At 41.3% G+C, this 24,619-nt stretch overlaps 1 protein-coding gene across 9 annotated transcripts in view; it reads right to left on the reverse strand.

Moving 5' to 3' along the window:
• Positions 1–312: 312 nt before the first annotated feature.
• Positions 313–24,619, reverse strand: part of DMC1 (DNA meiotic recombinase 1) — a 50,712-nt gene continuing 26,405 nt past the window's right edge. For 4 of the 9 annotated variants that reach the window (XM_047868294.1, XM_047868293.1, XM_047868285.1 and 1 more), the window contains 2 exons: positions 17,245–17,361; positions 8,915–9,732 (listed from right to left, as the gene is read on the reverse strand). In XM_047868294.1, the coding sequence (XP_047724250.1) occupies positions 9,663–9,732; positions 17,245–17,361 (187 nt within the window). In that variant the 3' untranslated portion in view covers positions 8,915–9,662. Of the gene's footprint in view, positions 1,859–3,967; positions 4,186–8,914; positions 9,733–10,604; positions 10,698–17,244; positions 17,362–24,619 lie in introns of those variants that run through there. The other 5 variants (XM_047868289.1, XM_047868291.1, XM_047868288.1 and 2 more) reach the window with 5 other exon arrangements.

Below are 24,619 nucleotides of genomic sequence, written 5' to 3' on the forward strand. Positions count from 1 at the left end.
CCTGAAGAACCAGTGATTGGCAATCTTGGTTTACTTCTGACAATCATAGAGAGGAAAAGTCAGCCTTCATACCCTGGAGGGGAGGGAGTAGGTATATGTTAAAGCAGCCAAGCAAGAGTTAGAGGAATGAGTTCATGTGTTTAAATAGATTCCTCTGTGTCCTCCAGACAGATGTAGGGATGTTGATCAGGTCCAGAGCTGAGGAGAGAATCTGAGAGGAAACTTGGCAATGTCCTGCTGAAGAACAGAATGAAAAGAATTGACCAGAAAGTATATAATTATGTACTTTAATTGTACATTTAGAATTGCGCTTTAGAAATACAATCGTACTTTGGAATTACATAGACAATAATGTGAAGAAAAACAGGCTGGCACCAAAAATCAGAACATAAGGACAAAGAGTGAAAACATCGATGGGTCAGTTAAACACCAACTGGTGTCTCTAAGGCATTATATAATGAGAAGGAAATCTCTGGTGTTTAAATAATTTTGATCACAGGGACAAAATGCAGTTTGCACACACTTGGAGGAAAACCAACTAGCATCAGGGTTATCTCTTAGGGAAGGACTGTGTCAAACAAGGACATCAAGCCTAAACACACACACACACACACACACACACACACACACACCCCTTCACACATATACCTACCTGATCTGGGGGTGGTTCAGATCGAATCAAAAGGGAAGACTTTTGCTTTTAAATACATATATAATCCTAGGCATATATGTTTGAGAATTTATGGGGGTACTGCAGCCCTGTTGTTTCCCCTAACGGACTCCTGCTCAGAGTAGAGAAGTCAGGGCGAGTAGATTCACATGGCTTTACCTCCTCTACCTATTGGAATTGCTGCAAAGACCAGTTCTTAGATTGGGAAATGAGGGAGTTGACTCCCTGGGCAGTACTTGTGAATTGAATTGGGACTGTAGTGTTCAGGACAGGTTTTTTTGCTCTCTGCCAACAAGGAGTGAAAGTATTTGAGGAAGTGGGTGGAGGGAAGGTTGGCAAAGTAGCCATCCAAGAGCTACCCAAGGCAGAGGGTGCCTTGTCCAGACAATGTGAATGTCCAGGCTGCCTGGCAGGTCTTCGTATCTGCCCCAAACCTGGTCAGGTCAACCCCAGACAAGGCAGTTCCCTCAGTGCATACTCTCATAGCTACCTGGCCTTTTGCTTTGTAGCTGTTTGCTGTTTGCTTTGTGGTGATTTGGGTGATTTGGGTGATTTTCCCTGCAAGTTCATGCCTCAGAGACTGTCTTGATTAATCATTACTGTATCTGTTGTACTTGGCAACTAACTGGTGTTTCAGTATTGGTGGAATACAAGACAGTATGCTTCGTAACTTAGGGATGCACATATATGTAATGTAAGAATAAAGAAATATATGGGAGTATTTGAAAACAAATTCATAAAAGTGAATAATTCTGTGGGGGAGGAAAGAGATTCGATCCTAGAGGATATTCAGGGGTCTTCCAGTTATATTGGTAATATTTCATTTCACAAATAATTCATTGCATTATTTCTTATACTTTTTTGTCTTAAGTACTCCATAACATATTTAAAATATACATGTGAATGAATGAATGAGGATAAATGCAGTGGGCCATCAGAGCCCATTAAGAATTTAAGATTTATACCCAAGAAACCTTATTTTGATTCCATGTTCATCAAGCAACCTTAACTTCACTTGAACTTGCTCACCGGAGGCAATGCGTAGTTCAGGTCAATCTTTACATCCGGTCTGCTTGCCATTAAAGCCCATTCTTCCGTATCACAGGCATTCTGGTATACTCTCCTTGGCAGCTTATGTTGCTTAGTCAGACTGAGCCATTTCTTTAGAAATTAATCAATACTGGGGCACTAAACACATTGAAGAGGAAGACTTTGAAGGCCTGCCCCTGAAGCATGAAACATTCACCACTATATAAGACCTCTTGGGAAAATTCCAGCTAGCCTTCCCAGGTCAAAACCCTTTCTCTGAGCCTACCATCAGACTTACATCGTCTTAAAATGTTATTTAAATATTTAAATCCCGTGTTGCTGTTTAACTTTCTAAGAGCTTGTGTCTCATGTTTCTGACCCTATTGTAAGCTCTTGAAGATGAAGTCTCCCTACCTGCAAAGGCCCAACAGAATACCCTGTAGAAGACTGTTATCCTGATGACTTCCAAGGAACTCCAGCTCCTGGCATTCAAGCCCCTGGGCAGTCCCCTCCCACTAGGACTCTGGGCTTGGTGCCTGGCTTGCTCTGGCCAATGGGACATTAGCACGCATGAGACGAGCAGAGGTTTGATAAGCACTTGCTCTCTTGAAACCCAGCTCCCAGGTGGAAGCTCTGGCTAGACTACTGAATGATGACAGAGAGAAGTCCTACCCTTTCACCCCTCCATCCCTGCCAAGACCCCAGACATACGGGTGAGGCCATCTTAGACCCTCCAGGCAACCCACGAGCTGAATGCAGCTGTGCAGGTGGGCTGCTTTCTTGCCACTTTATCTAGGTGTTGTCATGCTAGGATGTGAAGGTACAACAGCTGTTGCCATCTTTTGACTATGAGAGGAACTTTTGGAGAACAAACCAGCACTGAGGATGGGAAAGTGAAGAAACAGGAAGAGTGTGAGCCCTTGATGACATGATATAGTTGCTATTAACTTAATATTAGTTACATTAATGAACTTACTAGTTGATTAGTAAGGTCAACTTCTGAAATTTTTATTATATGAAATGGCATATTTCGTCATTGCTTAAGTTCCTTTGAGCTGGGTTTTCTGTTATTTGCAGCTGAAGGCATTCTTTTGTTTGTTTTTTTTTTTAAAGTAATCTCTACACACAATGTGGGGCTTCAGCGCATGACCTTGAGCTCAAGAGTCACATGCTCCACTGAGCCAGCCAAGTGCCCCCGCAGCTGAAGGCATTCTAACTGATACACTCTTCAACCAGCTCTACCTGTACAAGTAGAAAACAAGTAGACAGACTACTGATCAGTGTGTCTTTGCTGAGAAAGTGAAAGATTTTGTGGTACAGACTGCTAGTGTGCTTACCCAACAGCCGTTCTCCCCTTCCCCCTTAATTACAGAACTCTAAATTCTAGCTGGGCATATTGCCGTCTAGAACAAAAGACTAGTTCCCTACTTCTTTGTAGGCCGTGTGACTGAGTTCAAGTCAATGACACACAAGCAGAAGTGTTGTGTGGGAGGGCTGCTTCACAGGGGCTGACTCAGCTGGAAGGAACCTTTTTTTTTTTTTTTTTTCCCTTCTGCCTTTCATGCTTCTTCCCCCAGCTTGGTTTCTCTGACTAGAGTTCCAAGCACTATCTTAGGCCATAAGGTGACCTTGAGGACGGAAGCCAAGAGCTAGGGTGGTCAAGCAGAAAGACAGAGCCTAATGACAAAGCAGGGGTCCTGAGGAGAAAGTAGAGGCACCATAGCATCTCTGGACTGCCTGGCTTCAGGCTACTTGCCGATGAGAGAAATACAAACCTTGATTTTAAGACACTGCTATCTTTCAGTTTTTCTTTTATATTCAGCCACGTAAAATCTCAACTTTCCTTTTAAACTATTGATGACTGGTTGGGGCGCCTGGGTGGCTCAGTGGGTTAAGCGTCTGACTTCGGCTCAGGTCATGATCTCGTGGTTTGTGAGTTCGAGCCCCGTGTCAGGGTCTGTGCTGACAGCTCGGAGTCTGGAGCCTGCTTCGGATTCTGTGTCTCCTCCTCTCTCTGCCCCTCCCATGCTCATGTTCTCTCTCTCTCTGTCTCTCAATAAGAAATAAATGTTGGGGCGCCTGGGTGGCTCAGTCGGTTAAGTGCCCGACTTCAGTTCAGGTCACCATCTCGCGGTCCGTGAGTTCGAGCCCCGTGTCGGGCTCTGGGCTGATGGCTCAGAGCCTGGAGCCTGCTTCTGATTCTGTGTCTCCCTCTCTCTCTGCCCCTCCCCCCATTCATGCTCTGTCTCTCTCTGTCTCAAAAATAAATAAAACGTTAAAAAAAAGTTAAAAAAAAAAAGAAAGAAATGTTAAAAAAATTAAACCATTAAAGACCGGTATAGAGGAGGAATCTCTCATCTGAGTGTTAAGCAAGCCTCTCCTGGCTTCTTTTTTCTCCATTCCCCAGAAGCAGCATTTGGGAGTCACTTTCTTTGTGCCTTGGTTGGAATTCTAGGTTGCAAGTAGTATAGTCCAACTCTGGCTAACTGAAACAAAGGAAAATTTGTCAGAAGGACATTAGGAGTCACTGAATTGGCAGGAGGCTGGAAAACCACCCTGGGAATGGACGGGAGTCTGAGCGACACTGCAGTTTAGGTTTCAGAAACCTGCAGTCTAGCAGCAGGAACAGACTGCCAGGTCACTGCCACTGCTGCTGGCTCTGCCGCCCTGCTGTCACTGCACGAATGAATAGCTTCTAACCCATGTTTTAATCCTTGCAACTGTCACTCAGTGTCCAATGTCTCAGGATAGACCATATGAATTGGGGAGAGGTAACTCTTTTTAACAATTTTTTTTAAGTTTATTTATTTTGAGAGAGAGAGAGAGACAGAGGGACAGAGAGACTGTGAGTGGGGGAGGGGCAGAGACAGGGAGACAGAGAATCCCAAGCAGGCTCTGCACTATGAGTGCAGAGCCTGACACAGGGCTCAAACTCATGAACCATGAGATCATGGTGAGATCATGACCTGAGCCGAAACCAAGACTTGGATGCTTAACCGACTGAGTCACCCAGTTGCCCTCCCCTTTTGTTAAAAAAAAATCTTTTTAGGGGAGAGGTAACTCTTTTTTTTTTTTTTGAGAGGTAACTCTTTAAAAGAAAACCAGAGTGGGGTACCTGGGTGGCTTAGTCATTAAGCATCCAACTCTTGGTTTAGGCTCATGTCATGATCTCGTGGTTCATGAGTTTGAGCCCCACGTTGGGCTCTGTGCTGTCTCCCTTTCTCTCTGCTCCTCCCTGTGTGCTCTCTCTCTCAAAAATAAAGAAGAACTTAAAAAAAAGAAAAGAAAAGAAAACCAGGGTGCTATTATGATGGAGAAATGGAAACTGCACAACCAAAAAAGTATACATATTCACTATATCCAAGTCAGTGTCAGGTGAAGAACACTTGACTGGCCGCAGCTTGGTTTCCAAGGTCCCAACCCCTCTTTTCTCCATGAAAGATATCTCTTCTCGGGTGTCTTGTCTACTGGATTCCCTATTTTTGACTTGGCCACCTTATTCTGATCTTCTGGCTTTCTGAACTTGGTTTTTCTTTGCTCTTTAAGGAACAATTGAACAGGAAAGTAAGAAAGGGGTGGCAGAGATACTCTGTTTCAACGCCTTCATTTTCTAAGGCCATTTTTATTTTATTTTATTTTTTATTTTTATGTTTTGAGAGAGAGAGAGAGTGCACAGAGGAGGGATGGAGGGAGAAGGAGAAAGAGAATCTTAAGCAGGCTCCACACCCAACGAGGAACACAAGGCAGGGCTCAATCTCATGACTGTGAGGTCATGACCTGAGCCAAAATCAAGAGTCGGCCAGATGCTTTACCGACTGAGGCACCTAGGGGCCCCTCAACCTCTTCATTTTCTAAATAGATACTAGGTTTCCCCAGATCTTGACTTACATGTTTCTGACTGTAGCCAGTATTGAGTAGAGGTTGTGTCTTGTGCATCCTGGGGGGATGGTCATGGAGGGTTTGCAGGGAGGTCATGGAGAAGACCTGAATGCCTATTGACCTGTGAGCTGGACTCAGGTGATCAGAGGCTCCTTGCCCTTCCTCTGTCCTTGGAGTATGGATTTCACTTGTATTTCCCATTTTGCCAAGGACATAGCCTTGAGATGGTGATGTGAAGTTGAGAACACCTGCATGGTATAATACGTAATTGAACCCAGTTAAGGCCTCTACATATACTTTTAAGATTTGGCCGGCAGGGGCAGGGATCCATTTGTCTTACTGCTGCCCAAGACAAGCCTCATATTTAAGCTCCTTTTGCTTACTAACATGACCACCCACCAACAGAAAGCCCTGCCTCTTTCTTCAGTCTCCCCCTGCCTTCCACCTTGGGAACCGATTTCAGATGACCCCCAGGAAGCTCCTGAGGAAGTTACAAGCCATCAGTGGTTGACCCTTGACTGCACCTGATTCTTACTCACTGCTATTATGGGTTTGTGTCCCCCCCCTAAAATTCATATATTGAAGTCCTAACCTCAGAATGTGATCTTATTTGGGGATAAGGTCATTATGGATGTAATTAGTTAAATTGAGGTCATACTAGAGTAGGGTGGGCATCTAATCTAACATGACTGATATCCTTAAAAAGGGCCAATTTGAACACAAAGACACACACACAGTAAGAATGTCATGTGAAGATGAAGGCAGAGATGGGGTGATTCTTCTACAAGCCAAGGAATGCTGAAGATCACCAGGAAACCACCAGAAGCTAGGGAAGAGGCATGGAACAGATTCTCCCTCATGGACCTCAGAAGGAACCAACCTTGACCTTGGACTTCTAGCCTCCAGAACCATGAGACAATAAAATTCTGTTGTTTAAGCTATCTAGGTTGTAGTACTTTGTTTTGGCAGTCCTAGCAAACAAATACACTAACCTTCCGAGGTAAAAGCCCTAATCTCTATTTGACACTTCCTCATTCCTGTTCATGATACAAACATAATCTCCTCTCATAGGTCAGAGAACTTTGTCACCTGTGACTCGTGTTTTTTACTGAATCTCACACCAATTCTTAACTACCTTTTGTTTTTTTTCTAAAATATATTTTTTTAATTTATTTATTTGAGAGAGAGAGAGAATGTGAGCAGGGGAGAGGCAGGCGGGGGGGGGTGGAGAGAGAGAGAGAGAGAGAGAGAGAGAGAGAGGGAGGGAGAGGGAGAGGGAGAGAGGGAGAGAATCTTAAGCAGGCTCCATGCTCAGTGAGGAGCCCGACATGGGGCTTGATCTCACCATCCTGGAATCATGAGACCTGAGCCGAAATCAAAGATTCTGACATTCAACCGACTGAGCCACACAGGTGCCCCATTAATTACTTTTGAAATGTCTATTTCACTGCTACCCCTCCAGTCCCATTCTTTATCTCACAATTTTGTTATTATAACTGTTTCCTAATTGTCTCCCTGATGCCAATGGTATTTCCTTTATCCATTTTCCACATCACCATCAGATTAATCCCCCAACTTCCCATGGCCACAACTTCCAACCAGAGCACACCTAAAGCCTTTCCTTTTTTCTACTATAAAGCTTTCCTGTTCCTCTGCCTGCCTTTGAGTCTCTACCAAAAGCAAATGGAGGTCACTAACTCTCTTGCCATAGCAAACTGCGAATACATAGCCTCTGTCCTCATTTGGTAGTCTTTGTTTTTTGGTTTTGTTTTTTGTTTTTCTACAGAATGAATAATGGAGGGAAGAAGGCATGCTTTTTCTAGTGGGTTTTTTTAATTTCGTGGGATGTAAGCCTAGAGCTGCAAGCAGCTTCTTGGCTACTGTGTGGGGAAAGCCTGTCTGAAAACAATAGCAGCATGGAAATCATCAGAACAGGAAAAGGAGGCAAGAAGAGTAAGTCCTGATGATGCTTTTTGAGATCTTGGCTCCATCTGTGGCCAATGTCAGCACTACTTCTGGACTTTTCAGTTTCATGAGCCAATGTATTCGTGTCTTCCATTTGCCGCCCTGAGTTTCTGTGGCTTGCAACCAAACGAATTCTGACCAATAAAATCTCTTTTTTGAGCTCTTCTGTCCCCCTTAGAATAAGGGGCGAGAGCTGTTTCTATAGTCAGGTGGAGAGGGAGGACTGAAAGCCCTGACAAACTGAACCCTGGCCTAGCAGAATTCCATGGGTGCCACACAATCTGCTGTGCTGTCCCAAAGTTGGGCCCCAAGGTCACAGCTTCTTAATTCACTGTCCTCAGTTCTCAGCTACTGTTCTCCAGAGCAGGACACAAAAGAGTAGCTGGACCCAGAGAGCTTTAGCTACATGCCATATTAAAACTAGCCTCTCCACAGAACTATATAGGCTCTTTCTTGTATTAAGCCCTGGTTTCCAAACCCACTACCCACCTCTTGGTAAATTCTCACTGGTGAGGGGATTACTCAGTTTAACCCAGAAAATTTTTCTGAATTTCCAATCTTGGGACTTTTATTTTCTTTCCTACCAAAAAGGCTCTGGGCTTCTACATAAATTAGTCCATTCCCCTCCAGGGCTCTACCTACCGAGGTATCTTTAGTTGTTATTCAGTTTTTATCAAGTAACAAAATCTTCCCTTCCCCAGGACAAAAGGATGCATTTATATTTGTATACGAAAAGAAGCCATTTGACTTTGCTGAATACAGAAAATCTGCTCCTAGATGACTTTGTCTCTGCTTATTCAGAGAAGCGGCTTCTGTGGTTTAAAAAAAGTAAAAAAAAAAAAAAAAAAAAAAAAGCTCTTATTTCCCAGTACACCACTCTGAACAATTTCTGCCTGTCAGGCGGGTCTCTGTTTCCAAATCCCAGCTTCTCTGCCTTTGCACATGCTGTCCCACAGCTTAACCTTTCCTCTCCCATTTTTGCAATCCTATAATCCAAGACCACACTACTGATTAATTATATAATCACTTGCTCTCTCTCATTCTTTCACAACTATTAGTATTTTAACACTAGTATCTTAACTAGTGTTCACATTCTTTGAGGACAGGAATCATACTTTCCTTGTACATCTTGTAGCTCCAAGCATTGGTGAGTGAATGACAATGGATAATCAAATACCTTTTGTAACAAATGGTACTTTCAATACTTGTATTTTCATATGAAGTGATATGAAGTGATGCAACATAAGCTATGAAATCTTTTTGTGGTCAATAAAGATTGTCATTGTAAATATTGCTAGTATTTTAATTTTTAAATACTTTTAATCATATATCATTTTGAAAACTACATTTTATTTTTGTGTCACAGAAAAATAATATTTTTTTGTACATTTCTAAAATTAGTACTCAGAAATTTTACATGAAATTAACTTTAATATATCTTTTTAATATTTTGAATTCTCTACCCCAAACTTAAAATATAAAACTCATGCACTATTGATTACCCCGAACTATAAAGATCCTAGCTACCTTCCTCTTTATCTTCCCAATAAAAAATGTTTGTAAAAAATAAAAAATTAAAAAACACGTTTTTTAAAAGTAATTTCAACTTGTCAAAAAGTCAAATGGTTTAAAATTTAGTTTAATATTTCCTTTCTGTTGCTAAAGGTGAATATACAATTTAATGCTGTAAATACAACAAAAACTTTTTTGTGTGTCCTGTAAACATTCCTTCCTTAAATGGTTCCCTCCTTTGGAAGTGTATCTATCCCTGTTAAGTGTTCAAGAGGGAATGGGACATTTTCGAACTCAGGTTTTCCATCTGTTTAGTGTCTCATTTGGACACTAAAGTGAGGGGATCAGTTATCCCTGTTAGTTTTCAATAGGTTTATATATATTTCAATAGTTTATATATATTCCTGAATTGACATTCAATGTATAGTTATTACACATCAGAGACTTTTAGCATAAATGTAAGATTTCAATTTCTTTTGCTGACTTTCCTTTAACAATAACACATGAAAAAAACAAACTCTTACTTCGAGACCTGAAATTTGAGACTGCTTTGCCATTTCTTTAGCTCCTAATAAGCACTAAGAAGCAATTTGCATCAATTCGCCACCTACTCCTTGGCATCCCCAATTCCTCCAGCAGTTATTGCGAAGGTGGCTTCATTTTCAGGCATCTCGGGGCTAACAGAATACAAGGGAACAGAAGTTTATAAAAAGCTCCATTTCTATAAATACCATATTCATGTCACAAGCATCACACTCCTATCAGTCTGAGTCTCCAGAGACATTTCAGAGTTGCTAGAGCTAAATGTGGACTACAGAAATTTACCCACAAGTATTATCAACTCTCACACTTACTGAACAACTTCCATTTGCAAGGTTCTGAATATCAAGAAAAATTACCCCAAACTTGGAAATAGGCAGAAGGAATAACTAGGGAGTTCTTTTAGTATACTCTCAGGCATTGGGTAGCAGACCTTTAGGGGCCCCGATTTGAAAGGGATGTGCACATTTCTACTGACTAAACTAACGCAGGGGAAAATTGTGAAAGGCTTTGAAGCGAACTGAAAGATTACTGAGGGCCTTCAGTGGAAAAATAGGTTGGGGTGCTTGGGTGGCTCAGTCAACTGAGCGTCTGTCTGCCTTGGGCTCAGGTCATGATCTTGCGGTCCATGGATTTGAGCCCCACGTCAGGCTCTGTGAAGACAGCTCAGAGCTCACAGCCTGGAGCCTGCTTTGGATTCTGTGTCTCCCTCTCTCTCTGCCCCTCCTCCACTCACACTCTGTCTCTCTCTCACTTTCTCTTTCTCTCTCAAAAATAAACATTAAAAAAAAGAAAAAAGAAAAGAAAAGAAAAATAGGTTGCCCAGGACACCCTTCCCAGTTCCCCAGTTCTGTGAGGACTCTGCCTTCCATTGTCTTTGAGCTATTTACAACTCTGTAAATTGTAGGTAACCAAGAGTAATACAAATTATTCTTGTCCATAGAAATGTAAATTGTATGAGGAGGAATACAATGGATTATTGTCCTGTGGATACTGACCTGCTTTTGATCAATTTATAATTCATGTTAGCATTCCTCATTTGGCTCCATATGTGTGCTCATTTGATTTTTTCTTTGATCTGGTTATAAAATTGTATTGGTTCCTGCATTAATTAATGAGTTAAATAAAATCTTTGACATTTCATATTTGTATGTGATTGTATGGTCTTTAAAATTTTACCTTTTTTTTTTTTAATTTTTTTTTTAACGTTTATTTATTTATTTATTTATTTATTTTTTTTTTAAATTTTTTTTTCAACGTTTATTTTTGGGACAGAGAGAGACAGAGCATGAACGGGGGAGGGGCAGAGAGAGAGAGGGAGACACAGAATCGGAAACAGGCTCCAGGCTCTGAGCCATCAGCCCCAGAGCCTGACGCGGGGCTCGAACTCACGGACCGCGAGATCGTGACCTGGCTGAAGTCGGACGCTTAACCGACTGCGCCACCCAGGCGCCCCTAACGTTTATTTATTTTTGAGACAGAGAGAGACAGAGCATGAACAGGGGAGGTGCAGAGAGAGAGGGAGACAAAGAATCTGAAACAGGCTCCAGGCTCTGAGCCGTCAGCACAGAGCCCGACGCGGGGCTCAAACTCATGGACCGTGAGATCATGACCTGAGCCGAAGTCAGACGCTTAACCGACCAAGCCACCCAGGCACCCCTAAAATTTTACCTTTTAATTTATTCTACAACACTGTAGGAGTCAAGGTTAATTTGTAGGAAACCGATAGCAATGGAGATGAGTTTTGTCTGGGGGTAATGCAAATGATGCCAGGCTATAGCACTGGAATCATTGTGTAGAGAAGCAACTGATTTCCCTCCAGTAGAAAAGACAACTTCAAATGTTATAATTTATCACCTTGTAGGATACTAACCAGTTTTCCATCTATTTGCAAATTTATTTCATCACTCCTTTGATTGACTACGTAAATTTCTGTCAAATTATCCTTTGAATCAATGTCTTCATCAATTAAGGAGTTGAAACAAGACTTTGACATATGTTTTATATTTACTTGCAAGAAAGTAATGTTTTTAAGCTTATGAAAATCATACCTTATTATATACTAGATCCTACAGATTTCACAAAAATAGACAGTCTACCAGGTGAGGGGCGCCTGGGTGGCTCAGTCAGTTTAGCATGAGAATTTGTTTCAGGTCACGATCTCACAGTTCATGAGCATGAGCCCCGCTTTGGGATGAGTGAGTTTGAGCCCTGCTTTGGGTGAGCACAAACCCTGCTTCTCTCTCTCTCCCTTGCTCACTTGTGCCCTCTCTCTCTCTCTCTCTCTCTCAAAAAAAAAAAAAAAAGAAAAAGAAAAAGAAAAAAAAAGTCTAACAGGTGGAACTATGACAAATGACAGATATGCAAAGTAAGGTAAATTTCATAAAGTCAATATATATATTATAGAACTCTGAAGAGAGGAGGCATTATCCCAACTAGGTTGATTAGGGAAGGCCTCATAGATAAGCCTCTGAAGAGGCTTTTGAGGCAGAATTGGGTGGTATTCCAAGTAGAGGGAATAGCATGAATAAAAAATTGGAATGGAGATACTTGTTTTGTAGATAAGAAAGAGAAAACTAAGAAGTTAGCTTTAGATATGTTCTGTTTAAAGTACCTGTGGGATACTCCTGTAGAGGAGTTCTATAAGCAGTTGGAAGTGAATATCTAAAGCTTGAGTAAAAGGTTAATAAACAAGAAATAAAAATTGGAAAATCACTGATCACAAGAGAAAGAGCCTACTGCTACTTTGTACTGTTATTATATCCAAGTTGTGGTGACTGTTTAGTAATATTAATAGCTTTCATTTATTAAGTATTTACTAATTTACTACAGGCTCCTTTATATTATTTTACTTAAATCTTATGAGAACCCTTGGGTATGTATTATTATCCACATTTTACAGAGAAGATTGAGGTTCAGAGAGAAGTAACCAGGGGGCACACTGCTGGTAAATGATCATGCCAGATTAGAGACTAAAGTATTTGACTCCAAAGCTCATGTTCTTTTTTTTTTTTTTTTTTTTTTTTTTTTGAGAGAGAGAGAGACAGAACAAGTGGCAGAGGGGCAGAGAGAGAGAGACAGAGAGAGAATCCAATGCAGGCTCTGTGTTGTCAGGGCAGAACCTGATGTGGGGCTTGAACTCACGAACCGTGAGATGGTGACCTGAGCTGAAATCAAGAGCAAGACGCTTAAGCCACGCCCCCAAAGGTCATGTTCTTAACCACTAGACTAAAATACCTCTCAAAGTTGTTTTTTGTTTTTTGTTTTGTTTTGTTTTGTTTTGTTTTGTTAGAGGGGTAGAGATTAGGCTATACACTCTGAGCACCCTATGGGTCAGGTTACTTCCCTTAGGAAATAGCAGGGGGGGGGTTCCCCTGAGGATAGCAAATGGGCTATAAATAAGGCTTGCTAAGCTAAAACTACAGCTGCTAAAAAGGCCTAAACAGAATGAGAAAAGAATGTTTGATGGCAAATACTCAGCTGGCCACTTACAAATGGCAGGGAGATAAGGAGATGAGAAAGAGGGAAGCTTCGCAAGCTATCTACAAAGTTGAACTGGTGTTTTTTTTATTCTGTTCTAGAAACAGAAAAAAAAAATCACTTCAGAAACTTGACCATTTGGGTACCTTTTCAATTTTTGGTAATTATTTAAAATTTGTTTTTCCTTTGAATTCAGCAGGATTCTTTGTTTCTACTGTCCACTGACTTCAGATATGCTAAGTAGAATAAAATAAATGGGGTTTTTCTTGATTCAAAAGCTTTAAAGGGAGAATAATGTATACTTGGGGGCCAGCAATAGTTACTTATGGGAGCAATAACTATAGTGACATCCTACGGAAAGAACTGAGTCCCTTTTTGTAGTCACTCCTGTACATCTGAGAATTCTTCTGATAACCCCTTTCTGTTCAATTCCTTGAGAATTTTGTGTTTTTTTTCTGAACAGGAAATGTCTTTCTACTACATCTGTATAAAGTAGTAGTTGAGGCCATGGGACTAGCTATGACTGTCCTAAATAGATCATCTTCAACAAATTAAAAAATGGTGTAAGATTAAAAGTGTCGGGGGGCGCCTGGGTGGCGCAGTCGGTTAAGCGTCCGACTTCAGCCAGGTCACGATCTCGCAGTCCGTGGGTTCGAGCCCCGCGTCAGGCTCTGGGCTGATGGCTCAGAGCCTGGAGCCTGTTTCCGATTCTGTGTCTCCCTCTCTCTCTGCCCCTCCCCCGTTCATGCTCTGTCTCTCTCTGTCCCACAAATAAATAAATAAACGTTGAAAAAAAAATTAAAAAAAAAAAAAAGTGTCGGCCTTAGGGGTGCCTGGGTGGCTTAGCTGGGTGTCTGACTCTTGATTTCATAATCTCATATTCTGTGAGTTTGAGCCCCATGTCAGGCTCAGTGCTGACAGCATGGAGCCTGCTTGGGATTCTCTCTCTCCCCCTGTCTCTCTGACCTTCCCCTGCTCATGCATGCTCTCTCTCTTTCTCAAAATAAATAAACTTAAAAAAAAAAAAAGAAAAAGAAACAAATAAAGGCGTCAGCCCTAGATTCAGACAGCACAGATTCTAATCCTGATTCCAATCTTTATTGATTGATTTCGGGGGAGTCCATTCATTTACTCATTAAGAAAATATTTATTGAGGACCTGCTACATCCTTATTGTAGGCGCTTGAGATCTAGAAGTGAAAAAAATAGACAAAGATTCCTGCCCTGTGGAACTTATATTTGGCAAGAAGAAGAAATGGATAATAAATAATGAACATAATAAATACATTATGTAATATGTTCGAAGATGATGAGTGTTATGGGGAAAGAAAAAATAGAGCTGGGTGAGGGAGACAGAAGTGTGGGAACTGGGAGGAGTTGCGATTTTAAATAGGGAGATCTAGACAGGTATTGCGGAGAAGGTAACATTTGATCAAAGACTTGAAGGAGGAGAGACTGGTTACCAGAATGAGGGCTATGTGGGGAAAGAGTATTCCAGGCAGGGATGACACTAAGTGCAAGGCCCCTAAAGTAGAAGTGTGCCTGGCATGTTTCTAACAGCAAAGTGCCCTCTGGGGTTGCAGTGCTGTGAGAAGGGGGAGAACAGGGGAAACAGGATAGGGATATTTACATAGTGCTCTGTAAACCACTGCAGAGACTTGAGCTTTTATTGTGAGTTAAAATGGGGAGCCAGTGGAGGGTTTAAAGCAGAGGACAGATATGATCTGACTTAATTTTACAAAGGTTCACTCTGGCTTCTATGTTTAAAATAGACTGTAGGGGTGCCTGGGTGGCTCAGTCATTCAAGCGTCTGACTCTTGATTTCGGCTCAGGCCAGGATCTCACAGTTCATGGGTTTGAGGCCCGCATCGGACTCTGCACTGACAGTTGGGAGCCTGCTTGGGATTCTCTCTCTCTGCCCCTCCCTTGCTTGTGTTCTCTCTCTCTCTCTCTCTCAAAATGAGTAGAGTTTAAAAAAATGGAATGGACTGTAGAGAGGCAATGGTTACCTGTTTCCTCATGTGGAAACTATGGATAATGACCTCCATCTCTTAGGGTTGTTGTTATAAGTGATGAAATATATATATATAAAGCACTTGGTGCAAAGCCCAGGACTTGGCAGCCACTCAATGGGTATTAGCTACCATTATTATTAGCATCATCAACTTCTCAACCAAAAAGTTTCCTTTAAAGTCAAGAATTCTTTGTGGGAAATCTTTAGGGACCAGAAAGAAGGGAGGACAAGCTGCATAGCAAATTAAGTTTTGACATTTTAAGCTCTGATCTAGTTTTGGTGTTTTTATTCAAATTTATGGAAATTTGACATTACTAACCTCTATGATAACTTTAATTACCCTTTATTGAGTATGCAGAACCCTAGTATTCTCTCAAGACTGTAGAACTGAGGAGTTACTTGTTCCTACAAATAGGGAGGATCTGATAAAATATGCAAATGATTGAACATATAGATGGAGTTCATTCATTTGTTAATTCAACAAATAGTAATTGAGTTCCTACTATGTGCCACATACCATGTTAGGTGCTGGGGACATTGGTGAACCAGACTCAGTTCCTATTGTGAGGGAGAGGTACATGTAGCCAGCTGATGTAATTCAGAGTGAAAAGTGTTTAGGGAAAGTTCTAAGCACAGCAATCTGTCTAAGATGCAGACCAAGAAATTTATATCTGTGAAAAGATGGAAAAATCCTACTACCTATTTAATTCAATAAAGAACATTTAGATTGCTGAAGCTTCATAAAACAGAATTTGTATATTATAGCTTATAGGGACGGGTCATGAAAAAATAGTCTAAATAAAAATCAGATAAATGGGAAAACTGATTATTTAATGTTTATTTGATGACAGCTCATAATAAGTACTGTGATACATGGCAAAAACCAGATTAAGAGCTCATGTGATTTCCTTTTGCTGATTTTTCCTCCTTTGGGTAGAGTTATTACAAATCTTCGCCTTGTTGCTCAGGGTTGGCTAATAAATCAGTCACAAATACTGCACACGTATTACATCTCAGGCACTGATGGAATACAGCAGTGAGCAAGAGAATCGTGTCTCTATCCTCAGGGAATTTGCTGTCTAGCAAGGATGAGATACATTATATAAATCATTACCAATGGAATATAAGCTCTATGATGGTAGGGCCTTAACTTTTTGTTTTAGTCATTGTTCTATCCTCAGAACCTCAAGTAGCTGGTATGTAGTATGTCTCTCTGTAAAAATTTATTGTTTGGGGTGCCTGGGTGGCTCAGTTGGTTGAGTGACCGACTTCGGCTCAGGTCATGATCTCACAGTCTGTAGGTTCAAGCCCCGCGTCGGGCTCTGTGCTGACAGCTCAGAGCCTGGAGCCTGTTTCAGATTCTGTGTCTCCCTCTTTCTCTGACCCTCCCCTGTTCACACTCTCTCTCTGTCTCAAAAATAAATAAATGTTAAAAAAAATTTTTTTTTAAAATTTATTGTTTATAATTTTTCATTAAATACGTAAAGTACCACAAAAGAATATATAGTACAGTAAAGGGTACAGCCTAGACTGTAAGGGTTAGGGAAAGATTCCCTGAGGAAGGGATGTTTAAACTGAAACCTAAAAACAAAACAAAACCTGGCAGAAGAAAGGAGAATAATATATCTCTATCATACTCTGTGCTTTCCCTGCACGGACACAATTTGGTTGGAATTGATTCTTTCATTATCTAGGTTTACTGTAACTTTGGGAGGCCAGGGACCAAGTCTATGTGTCAACAGAATCTCTGAATCCCTAGAACCTAGTCCATAGTAGGGACGTCACAATGAATTGAATACTTTCTGAGAAGGAAATTCAAGCACGTAGTATCTGCCAGTGGCATAATTACAGCCCCTTAGGAGAGGCAATTCTATTTAATGCCATATGCCCAAGAATCTGATTAAAAATAAGAAAATATTGGGCGCCTGGGTGGCTCAGTTAAGCGTCTGACTCTTGGTTTCAGCTCAGGTCATGACCTCATGGTTTGTGAGATGGAGCCTCACATCTGGCTCTGCACTGACAGCACGAAGGCTGTTTGGGATTTCTCTTTCCCTCTCTCTGCCCCTCCCCAGCTTGTGCTCTCTCTCTCTCAAAAAATAAACAAAAAAAAAAAAAAAAAAAAAAGGAAAGAAAAGAAAAGAAAAGAAAATATTTACCTGTCATAAATCTTGGCAATTCTCAGTTCTCCTCTTCCTTTTCTTAGGCTTATTCTTGTTGTTGAAGCATGAGCCAGAATGTGTCCCCCGATGGGTTTTTTGGGGTCTGCCTGAAAACTGAATTAATAAACACCTTGTCAGGATTTTTTTAAAGTTTATTTATTTATTTTGAGAGACAGAGCACAAGTGGGGGAGTGGCAGAGAGAGAAAGGGAGAGAGAGAGAGAGAGAGAGAGAGAGAATCCCAAGCAGGCTCTGCACTGTCAGTGTGGAGCCTGATAAGGGGCTCGAACTCATGAACTGTGAGATCATGACCTGAGCTGAAGTCAGACACTTAACAGACTGAGCCATGCAGGTGCCCCTACACCTTTTCAGGTTTTATCATATGGACTATATACAGTAAAATCTGCAATAAGGAGGGAATTTTTCTGTGGAGAACAGCAGGGGATGGGATTGGTGTGTGTTCTAAGCAAGCAGAGGCTCATTTGTTAACTATAGAGTGGGGTAGGGTTTGGAGCTGCTATGTACCCCATTGTCATCCACTTCAGGCTTTTGAGAGTCCTATGATGAACTGTTTATGTTTTTTTTTCTTTTTTAATTTTTTTTAACATTTTATTTATTTTTGAGACAGAGAGAGACAAAGCATGAACGGGGGAGGGTCAGAGAAAGAGGGAGACACAGAATCTGAAACAGGCTCCAGGCTCTGAGCTGTCAGCACAGAGCCCGACGCGGGGCTCGAACTCACGGACCGCAAGATCATGACCTGAGCCGAAGTCGGCCGCTTAACCGACTGAGCCACCCAGGCGCCCCGAACTGTTTATGTTTTGATTAATTTTTTAAAAGGACAAAACACAAATAAAACATTATTCACTGTCTTAGGATAATTCTTGGGGGTAAGTGATTTTTCTTCTTTATAAAATACAAAGATTGAACTTATTCATTCACTTATCAGAAATATTTATTAATGGCCTACTATGTCCCAAGCACTATTCTAGTCTAATGAATAAAAAATACCCAGTTATCCCTATGAGGACATGATGTAAATGAGAGCAGATTGAGAACTTCCTTCTTGGGGCGCCTGGGTGGCGCAGTCGGTTAAACGTCCGACTTCAGCCAGGTCACGATCTCGCGGTCCGTGAGTTCGAGCCCCGCGTCGGGCTCTGGGCTGATGGCTCAGAGCCTGGAGCCTGTTTCCAATTCTGTGTCTCCCTCTCTCTCTGCCCCTCCCCTGTTCACGCTCTGTCTCTCTCTGTCCCAAAAATAAATAAACGTTGAAAAAAAAAATTTAAAAAAAGAACTTCCTTCTTAGTCATTAACTGTATGTTGGAAGCCTTCGATGTTGCGCTCATTATGAATTTTCAGTGAGAATAATCTTGGAAATATCTGTGTCTTTATTACTTAAGCCTAAAGTTTATTCTTCTAAAATAAGTTGCAGAACAGAGGAGTTCTTACTACATTTGATCATATGGATTAAAAAAATATATGATTTCAAGGTAGTTACAAATATTATTGATGCTCACCATGAGAGATCTACTCACTAGGGGACTAACACTTCCTTGGCAAGAAGTGAAAGGTTCTTAATAACCCTAATAGTGAACCCTTTACAAAAACCAAGTGCAAAAATCCTCACTAAAACACTAGCAAACCAAACCCAGCAGCATATTAGAAGGATTATACATCATGAACAAGTAGGATATGCCTTAGGAATACAAGAGTGGTTCGACATAGGAAAATCATCAGTGTAACATACCATATCAACAGAATGGAGGAGAAAAAAACCCCCACATAATCTTCCCAGCTGACGCAGAAGAAAACCTAGGCTTTGAAATCAAGAAGGGGAACTGAATAGGGGCGCCTGGGTGGCGCAGTCGGTTAAACGTCCGACTTCAGCCAGGTCACGATCTCGCGGTCCGTGAGTTCGAGCCCCGCGTCAGGCTCTGGGCTGATGGCTCAGAGCCTGGAGCCTGTTTCCAATTCTGCGTCTCCCCCTCTCTCTCTGCCCCTCCCCCGTTCATGCTCTGTCTCTCTCTGTCCCAAAAATAAATAAATGTTGAAAAAAAAAATTAAAAAAAAAAAAAAGAAGGGGAACTGAATATAAACTAACAGGTTATACTTGATCAAAATAAACTGTGACATAGCATACTAACCTCAGCTTTGGGAGAATATGGTTACAAGTCATTTTAAATTCTGCTTGTTCCGTGAAGGTGTTGAGAATTCTAGTTACTCGAAGCATGAGCATGGTGTAGTAAGGATGTGGCTGACTGGCATGAGGTTAAATAGATTGTAGGGTAGTGAGGATAAGAAGCTCTTTGGGAAAGGAATCTGCTATTATAAGCTGCTGCTCGATTAAATGGTTTCGGGGGTTAGGACCGGAGGATCCCTGGCTGGGGCTGTTAGGATTGGTTAAGATTCAGCAGGTCCAATGTTGGAACAAACACAGATCGTTCATTTTGAAGTGAACCACTATCAAGAAAGCAGCAGCCAGAAAGTTGAGACTGACAGCAGTTAAGTCAGAAGACTTGGGGTACCTGGGTGGCTCAGCTGGTTAAGCGGCTCTTGGTTTCAGCTCAGGTCATGATCTCACCGTTTGTGAGTTCAAGCCCTGCACCAGGCTCTGTGCTGGTGTGGAGCCTGCTTGAGATTCTTCTTCTTCTCTCTCTGCCCCTCCTCCACTTGCTCTGTCTCTATTGCTCTCAAAATAAATAAACTTAAAAAAAAAAAAGTCAGAAAGCTATATACCACATCCGCTTTACCCATTCATCAGTTAGTGGACATTTGAGCTCTTTCCATAATTCGGCTGTTGTCAATGCTATAAAAATCAGGGCGCATGCCTTCCTTCTATGTAGTATTTTTGTATCCTCTAGGTAAATACCCAGTAGTGCCATTTGCAACAATGTCGAGGGAGCTAGAGAGTGTTATGCTAAGCAAAATAAGTTAGTCAGAGAAAGACAAATACCATATGATCACTCATATGTGGAATTTAAGAAACAAATGAGCAAATGGGGGAAAAAGACAAGTAAACCAAGAAACAGACTCTTAACTATAGCAAGCAAACTGATGGGAGTGCCTGGGTGGCCCAGTCTGACTCTTGATTTCAGCTCAGGTCACGATCTCACGGTTTGTCGGTTCGTCGGTTCAGGCCCCGTGTGGGGCTCTGTGCTGACCGCGTGGAGCCTGCTTGGGATTCTCTCTCTCTGCCCCTCCCCTGCTCATGCTCTCTCTCTCTGCCAAAATAAATAACCTTAAAAAAAAAAAAAAAGATTTAAATAACAAACTGATGGCTACCAGAGGGAAGGGGAGGGGGATGGATTAAATAGGTGATGGGGATTAAGGAGTGATGAGCACTGGGAGCTGTATGAACTGTTGAGTCACTAAATTCTACACCTGAAACTAGTATCACACAGTATGTTAATTAATGGAATATAAATAAAAACTTTAAAAAAAGTCAGAAGGTTAGGTTGCTTTCTGCAAGGCAGCTGAAGGGGTAGAAAGCAATAAAATGATCTCAGCTGGATAAAATAGCTGGAGGTGAGTTGTCTGTATAATGCTTACAGATCGATACCACTCTTTTTTAATGGAATTAAATTGTCATCCTACATTATCAGTGGTTCTTCAAGGTCTTAAAAGAATCCTATGTTCTATACAGATAGGCTGCTTGAGGTGCTGATGATATCAAACAGGTCTGTGCCCTCTGAACTTGCAAATACTATATTTACACTTCCCTAATGCACTTTTCATGTTGTGCCCTTAGTGCTATTATTATTCACCTATTATATTCCCCCTCAATCTCTCTTCTATTACCTGTCACTAAGCTCCTTAAGGGCAGACAAAACTGGATTTAAGTTTGTAGCAAGCACCTACACAGTGGGTCCTCAAAAACATTTTTGAGGGGTGTCTGGGTGGCTCAGGTGGTGATCTCACGGTTCGTGAGTTTGAGCCCCACATTGGGCTCTGTGCTGATAGCTCAGAGCCTAGAGCCTGCTTTGGATTCTGTGTCTCCCCCTCTCTCTCTGCCCCTCGCTTGCTCACGCTCTGTCTCCCAAAAATAAACATTAAAAAAATAAAAAAAAATTTTTTTGAACATAAGATATGGAAGTTACAAAAAATATCAAGAATATTGGATGATAGAAAGATTAGTGCTTCCACAAGTTAGACCGATTAGAAATTTCTGTCAAGGGGAGACAAGGAGAGTAAAGCTAAATAAATGGGTGAGGACAGGTTTCAACAGCTATGGTTACTGCTTCTCACAGATGGTCTCTCAGTACTGCTTAGTAGTTCTCCTATATGAGCATGGTTGGTGTCCTTAAGCCCCCTTGTCCATTCTTGTCCCTTCATCTTGGATAACAATGCCTGCTTCTTTGTAACAAAAAAATGAATGCTCTCAGGAAGAAACTCCCTCAACTTTCCCTTCTTCCTATCTGCCATTTACAGACTTACCTACGATTGTAGTCATCCTTCCTACTTCCCTCTCCAACTTTTCTTTTTTCTTATTCCAAGTCCTCTCACACCTTGATGCCTTTGCACACATACTTCCCTGTAAACAAAAGCCCCTTTCCCACTGTGTTTGTTCATTTACCCACTTACCCACCAAGTGTTAGCCCTTCTTGGAAACCTTGCCTGACTCTCTGAAACAGAGTAGAGCCTGCCTTGTCTGTGCTTTCATGCCACCACACATTCCTTTCAAAGAATAGTGCGTTGGAATTTTAAATCCATGGGTCTCAGTCCCCTACTATACTCCAAATCCTTATTCATCTTTGCCATTCCAGTGCCCAGGAAAGTGCCAATAATGTAAAAGGCACTGGATAAATACTGTTGAATGAACGGAGAGGAGGACAGTTTGGGTATCCCTGGTCTAGATCTTTCTGGATACAGATTTTGTGACACACCTTCAAAGAAGTTATAATTCAAGGAAATTTTGAAAGGTGTTCTGACAGAAAGGTAAATGTAAAAGGAGACAGAATTTCTCTCTAATGGAAGTAATCCAACCCCACCCCATGACAGATAATTTAAAGAACAGAAAGGTGGAGCATTTAGATGGATAGCCATGTTGTTTTCTTAGCAAATTATTGTTTGCTGTTACCAATATGGTATCTTTTTTTTTTAAATTTTTTTAATGTTTATTTATTTTTGAGACAGAGACAGACAGAGCATGAACAGGGGAGGGTCAGAGAGAGAAGGAGGCACAGAATCCGAAACAGGCTCCAGGCTCTGAGCTGTCAGCACAGAGCCCAATGCGGGGCTCGAACTCACGGAGTGTGAGATCATGACCTGAGCCGAAGTTGGCCGCTTAACCGACTGAGCCACCCGGGCGCCCCTACCAATGTGGTATCTTATGCACAAAAGAGAATAGGTACTACTGCTTATTACTGATTACTGTAGGTGAGGAGCCTGAATGTTAAGAATATTATCTCCAAAGGGAGATGATTTGGAATGGACTAAGAGGGGAAATAAATTACAGAATATGCAAAAGTACTAAGAAAACATACAGCAAAGATATTATGGGAAGAAAAATGTCCTCAAAAGTGATTCATAAACTAAGAGGTTATATGTCATTCAAATAGATTTCAACATACCATAACAGCCTTAGCTCTGGGAGAATACCAAGCCAAGTCAAATTTTACTTGAATTTTACATCCATCAAGGTGTTCAGGATTCTGTATAGAATTTTGCATAGAATTTATGCTCTTAACTTTTCTTATAGGTCACTGACACTTTGTTAATTTATTAAGAGATATAGACTCTTCCCCAGAAAAATGCACATGTGTACACACCCAAACTTTTCATGTAAGTTTAAGGGATTCATGGTTTCTCTCTCCTCTGATGTCAATGGCTATTAGTTATAATAATAACAGTGAAGATTTATCGAATCCTTACTATGTGGCAGATGCCCTTCTTAACTTATCCAGTGATTTCCTTTTGCTTCAATTCCATATTTAGTAAATAACTTTGGATTAAAATTTGAATTCCTACAGAGGTCTGCCTACAAGGAGAGAATGCACTGGTTATAAGAACCCCAAATGTAGTTACATTTTTCATTGGCCCTCTGATCTTTCATGGAGCCTCTTGAGCTTGTGAGTCTGCCCCTGAGAAATGGATTGGTTTTCAGTAGGCAACCCAATTAAATCTCTGCCTGTAAGGCTGAGGGCTCTGAACTCTGGTCAATTCACCAGGGTAATGGATACATCCCTGCAAAGTTTCTCAAATGACAGCTCGCCAGCCTCTCCCCAAGCATATAGGGCCCTGATGTACTGTGTGATATATGAGCTTCGGAGTTAGACCACGTTCAAGTTTAAGCATTGTAAGTGTCTGTTTCTTCATTTTGAAAGGGGTGGGGGGTAGTAAAAGTATCTAACTGGTAGGGTATCTGTAAGAATACAGGGTATCTGTAAGGCATTAGCCCAGTGGCTACAATCATCTGTTTTCCTAATCCTGACTCAAACACATATTGTCAGTGTAACCATGGGCTAGTTACTTAGCTTTATGAACTTTGGTTTCTTTAACTGTATAATGGGAACAAAAAGACTTTACCTCTTAGGGCTACCATGGGGATTCAAGATATATATATATATATATATATATATATATATATACACACATATATATATGTGTATATGTATATATATATATATATATATATAATTTTTTAAGTGTTTATTTATTATTGAGAGACAGAGAGAGACAGAGTGTGAGCAGGGGAGGGGCAGAGAGAGACGGAGACACAGAATCCCAAGCAGGCTCCAGGCTCTGAGCTGTCAGCGCAGAGCCTGACGCGGGGCTCGAACTCACAAACCACGAGATCATGACCTGAGCCGTAGTCGGACGCTCAACCGACTGAGCAACTCAGGCGCCTCTCGAGATATATTTAATATAACTCATTGAAAGCCTACTACATGCCAGGAGCTGAGTCAGGTCACTTATGCACATTAGCTCTACCGTTACACTAATCTCGGCACATGAGAGATACCAAATAAATGGTAACTTAATTATTTAATTAAATGATTCAGTTAAAACAGTCACTCTTTCAATGACATGTAAACCAAGAAACTTTTCTTAAAGTTTCTTTGAACTTCCTGAGTATTCTAGCAGTTATAACTAAGGACTGAAGTTAAGTACGACAAGGTATAGAATTCCGCATCCTTTGAGAAGGCTTTAATTTACTTCTATTTCTGATCCAGTAAAAACAGCTTCAGAAAACCACCCACATCCCTCCTTTAGCCTATTCTTATTTCCCTTTCTTTCATATTTTCTTCTCTTCTTTCCTCCTTTTCTCAGGGGATGGGAGAATATGATGAGTGGGAGGAAGAGAGAGGGGTGGGTATGAAGAGAGGCCAAGAGAGAGTGTGAGTGAGCAAGCAGAGAGAGAAAGAGAGAGAGAG

This window comes from Prionailurus viverrinus, chromosome B4 (genome assembly GCF_022837055.1).
Source record: "Prionailurus viverrinus isolate Anna chromosome B4, UM_Priviv_1.0, whole genome shotgun sequence".
Lineage (NCBI taxonomy): Eukaryota > Metazoa > Chordata > Mammalia > Carnivora > Felidae > Prionailurus > Prionailurus viverrinus.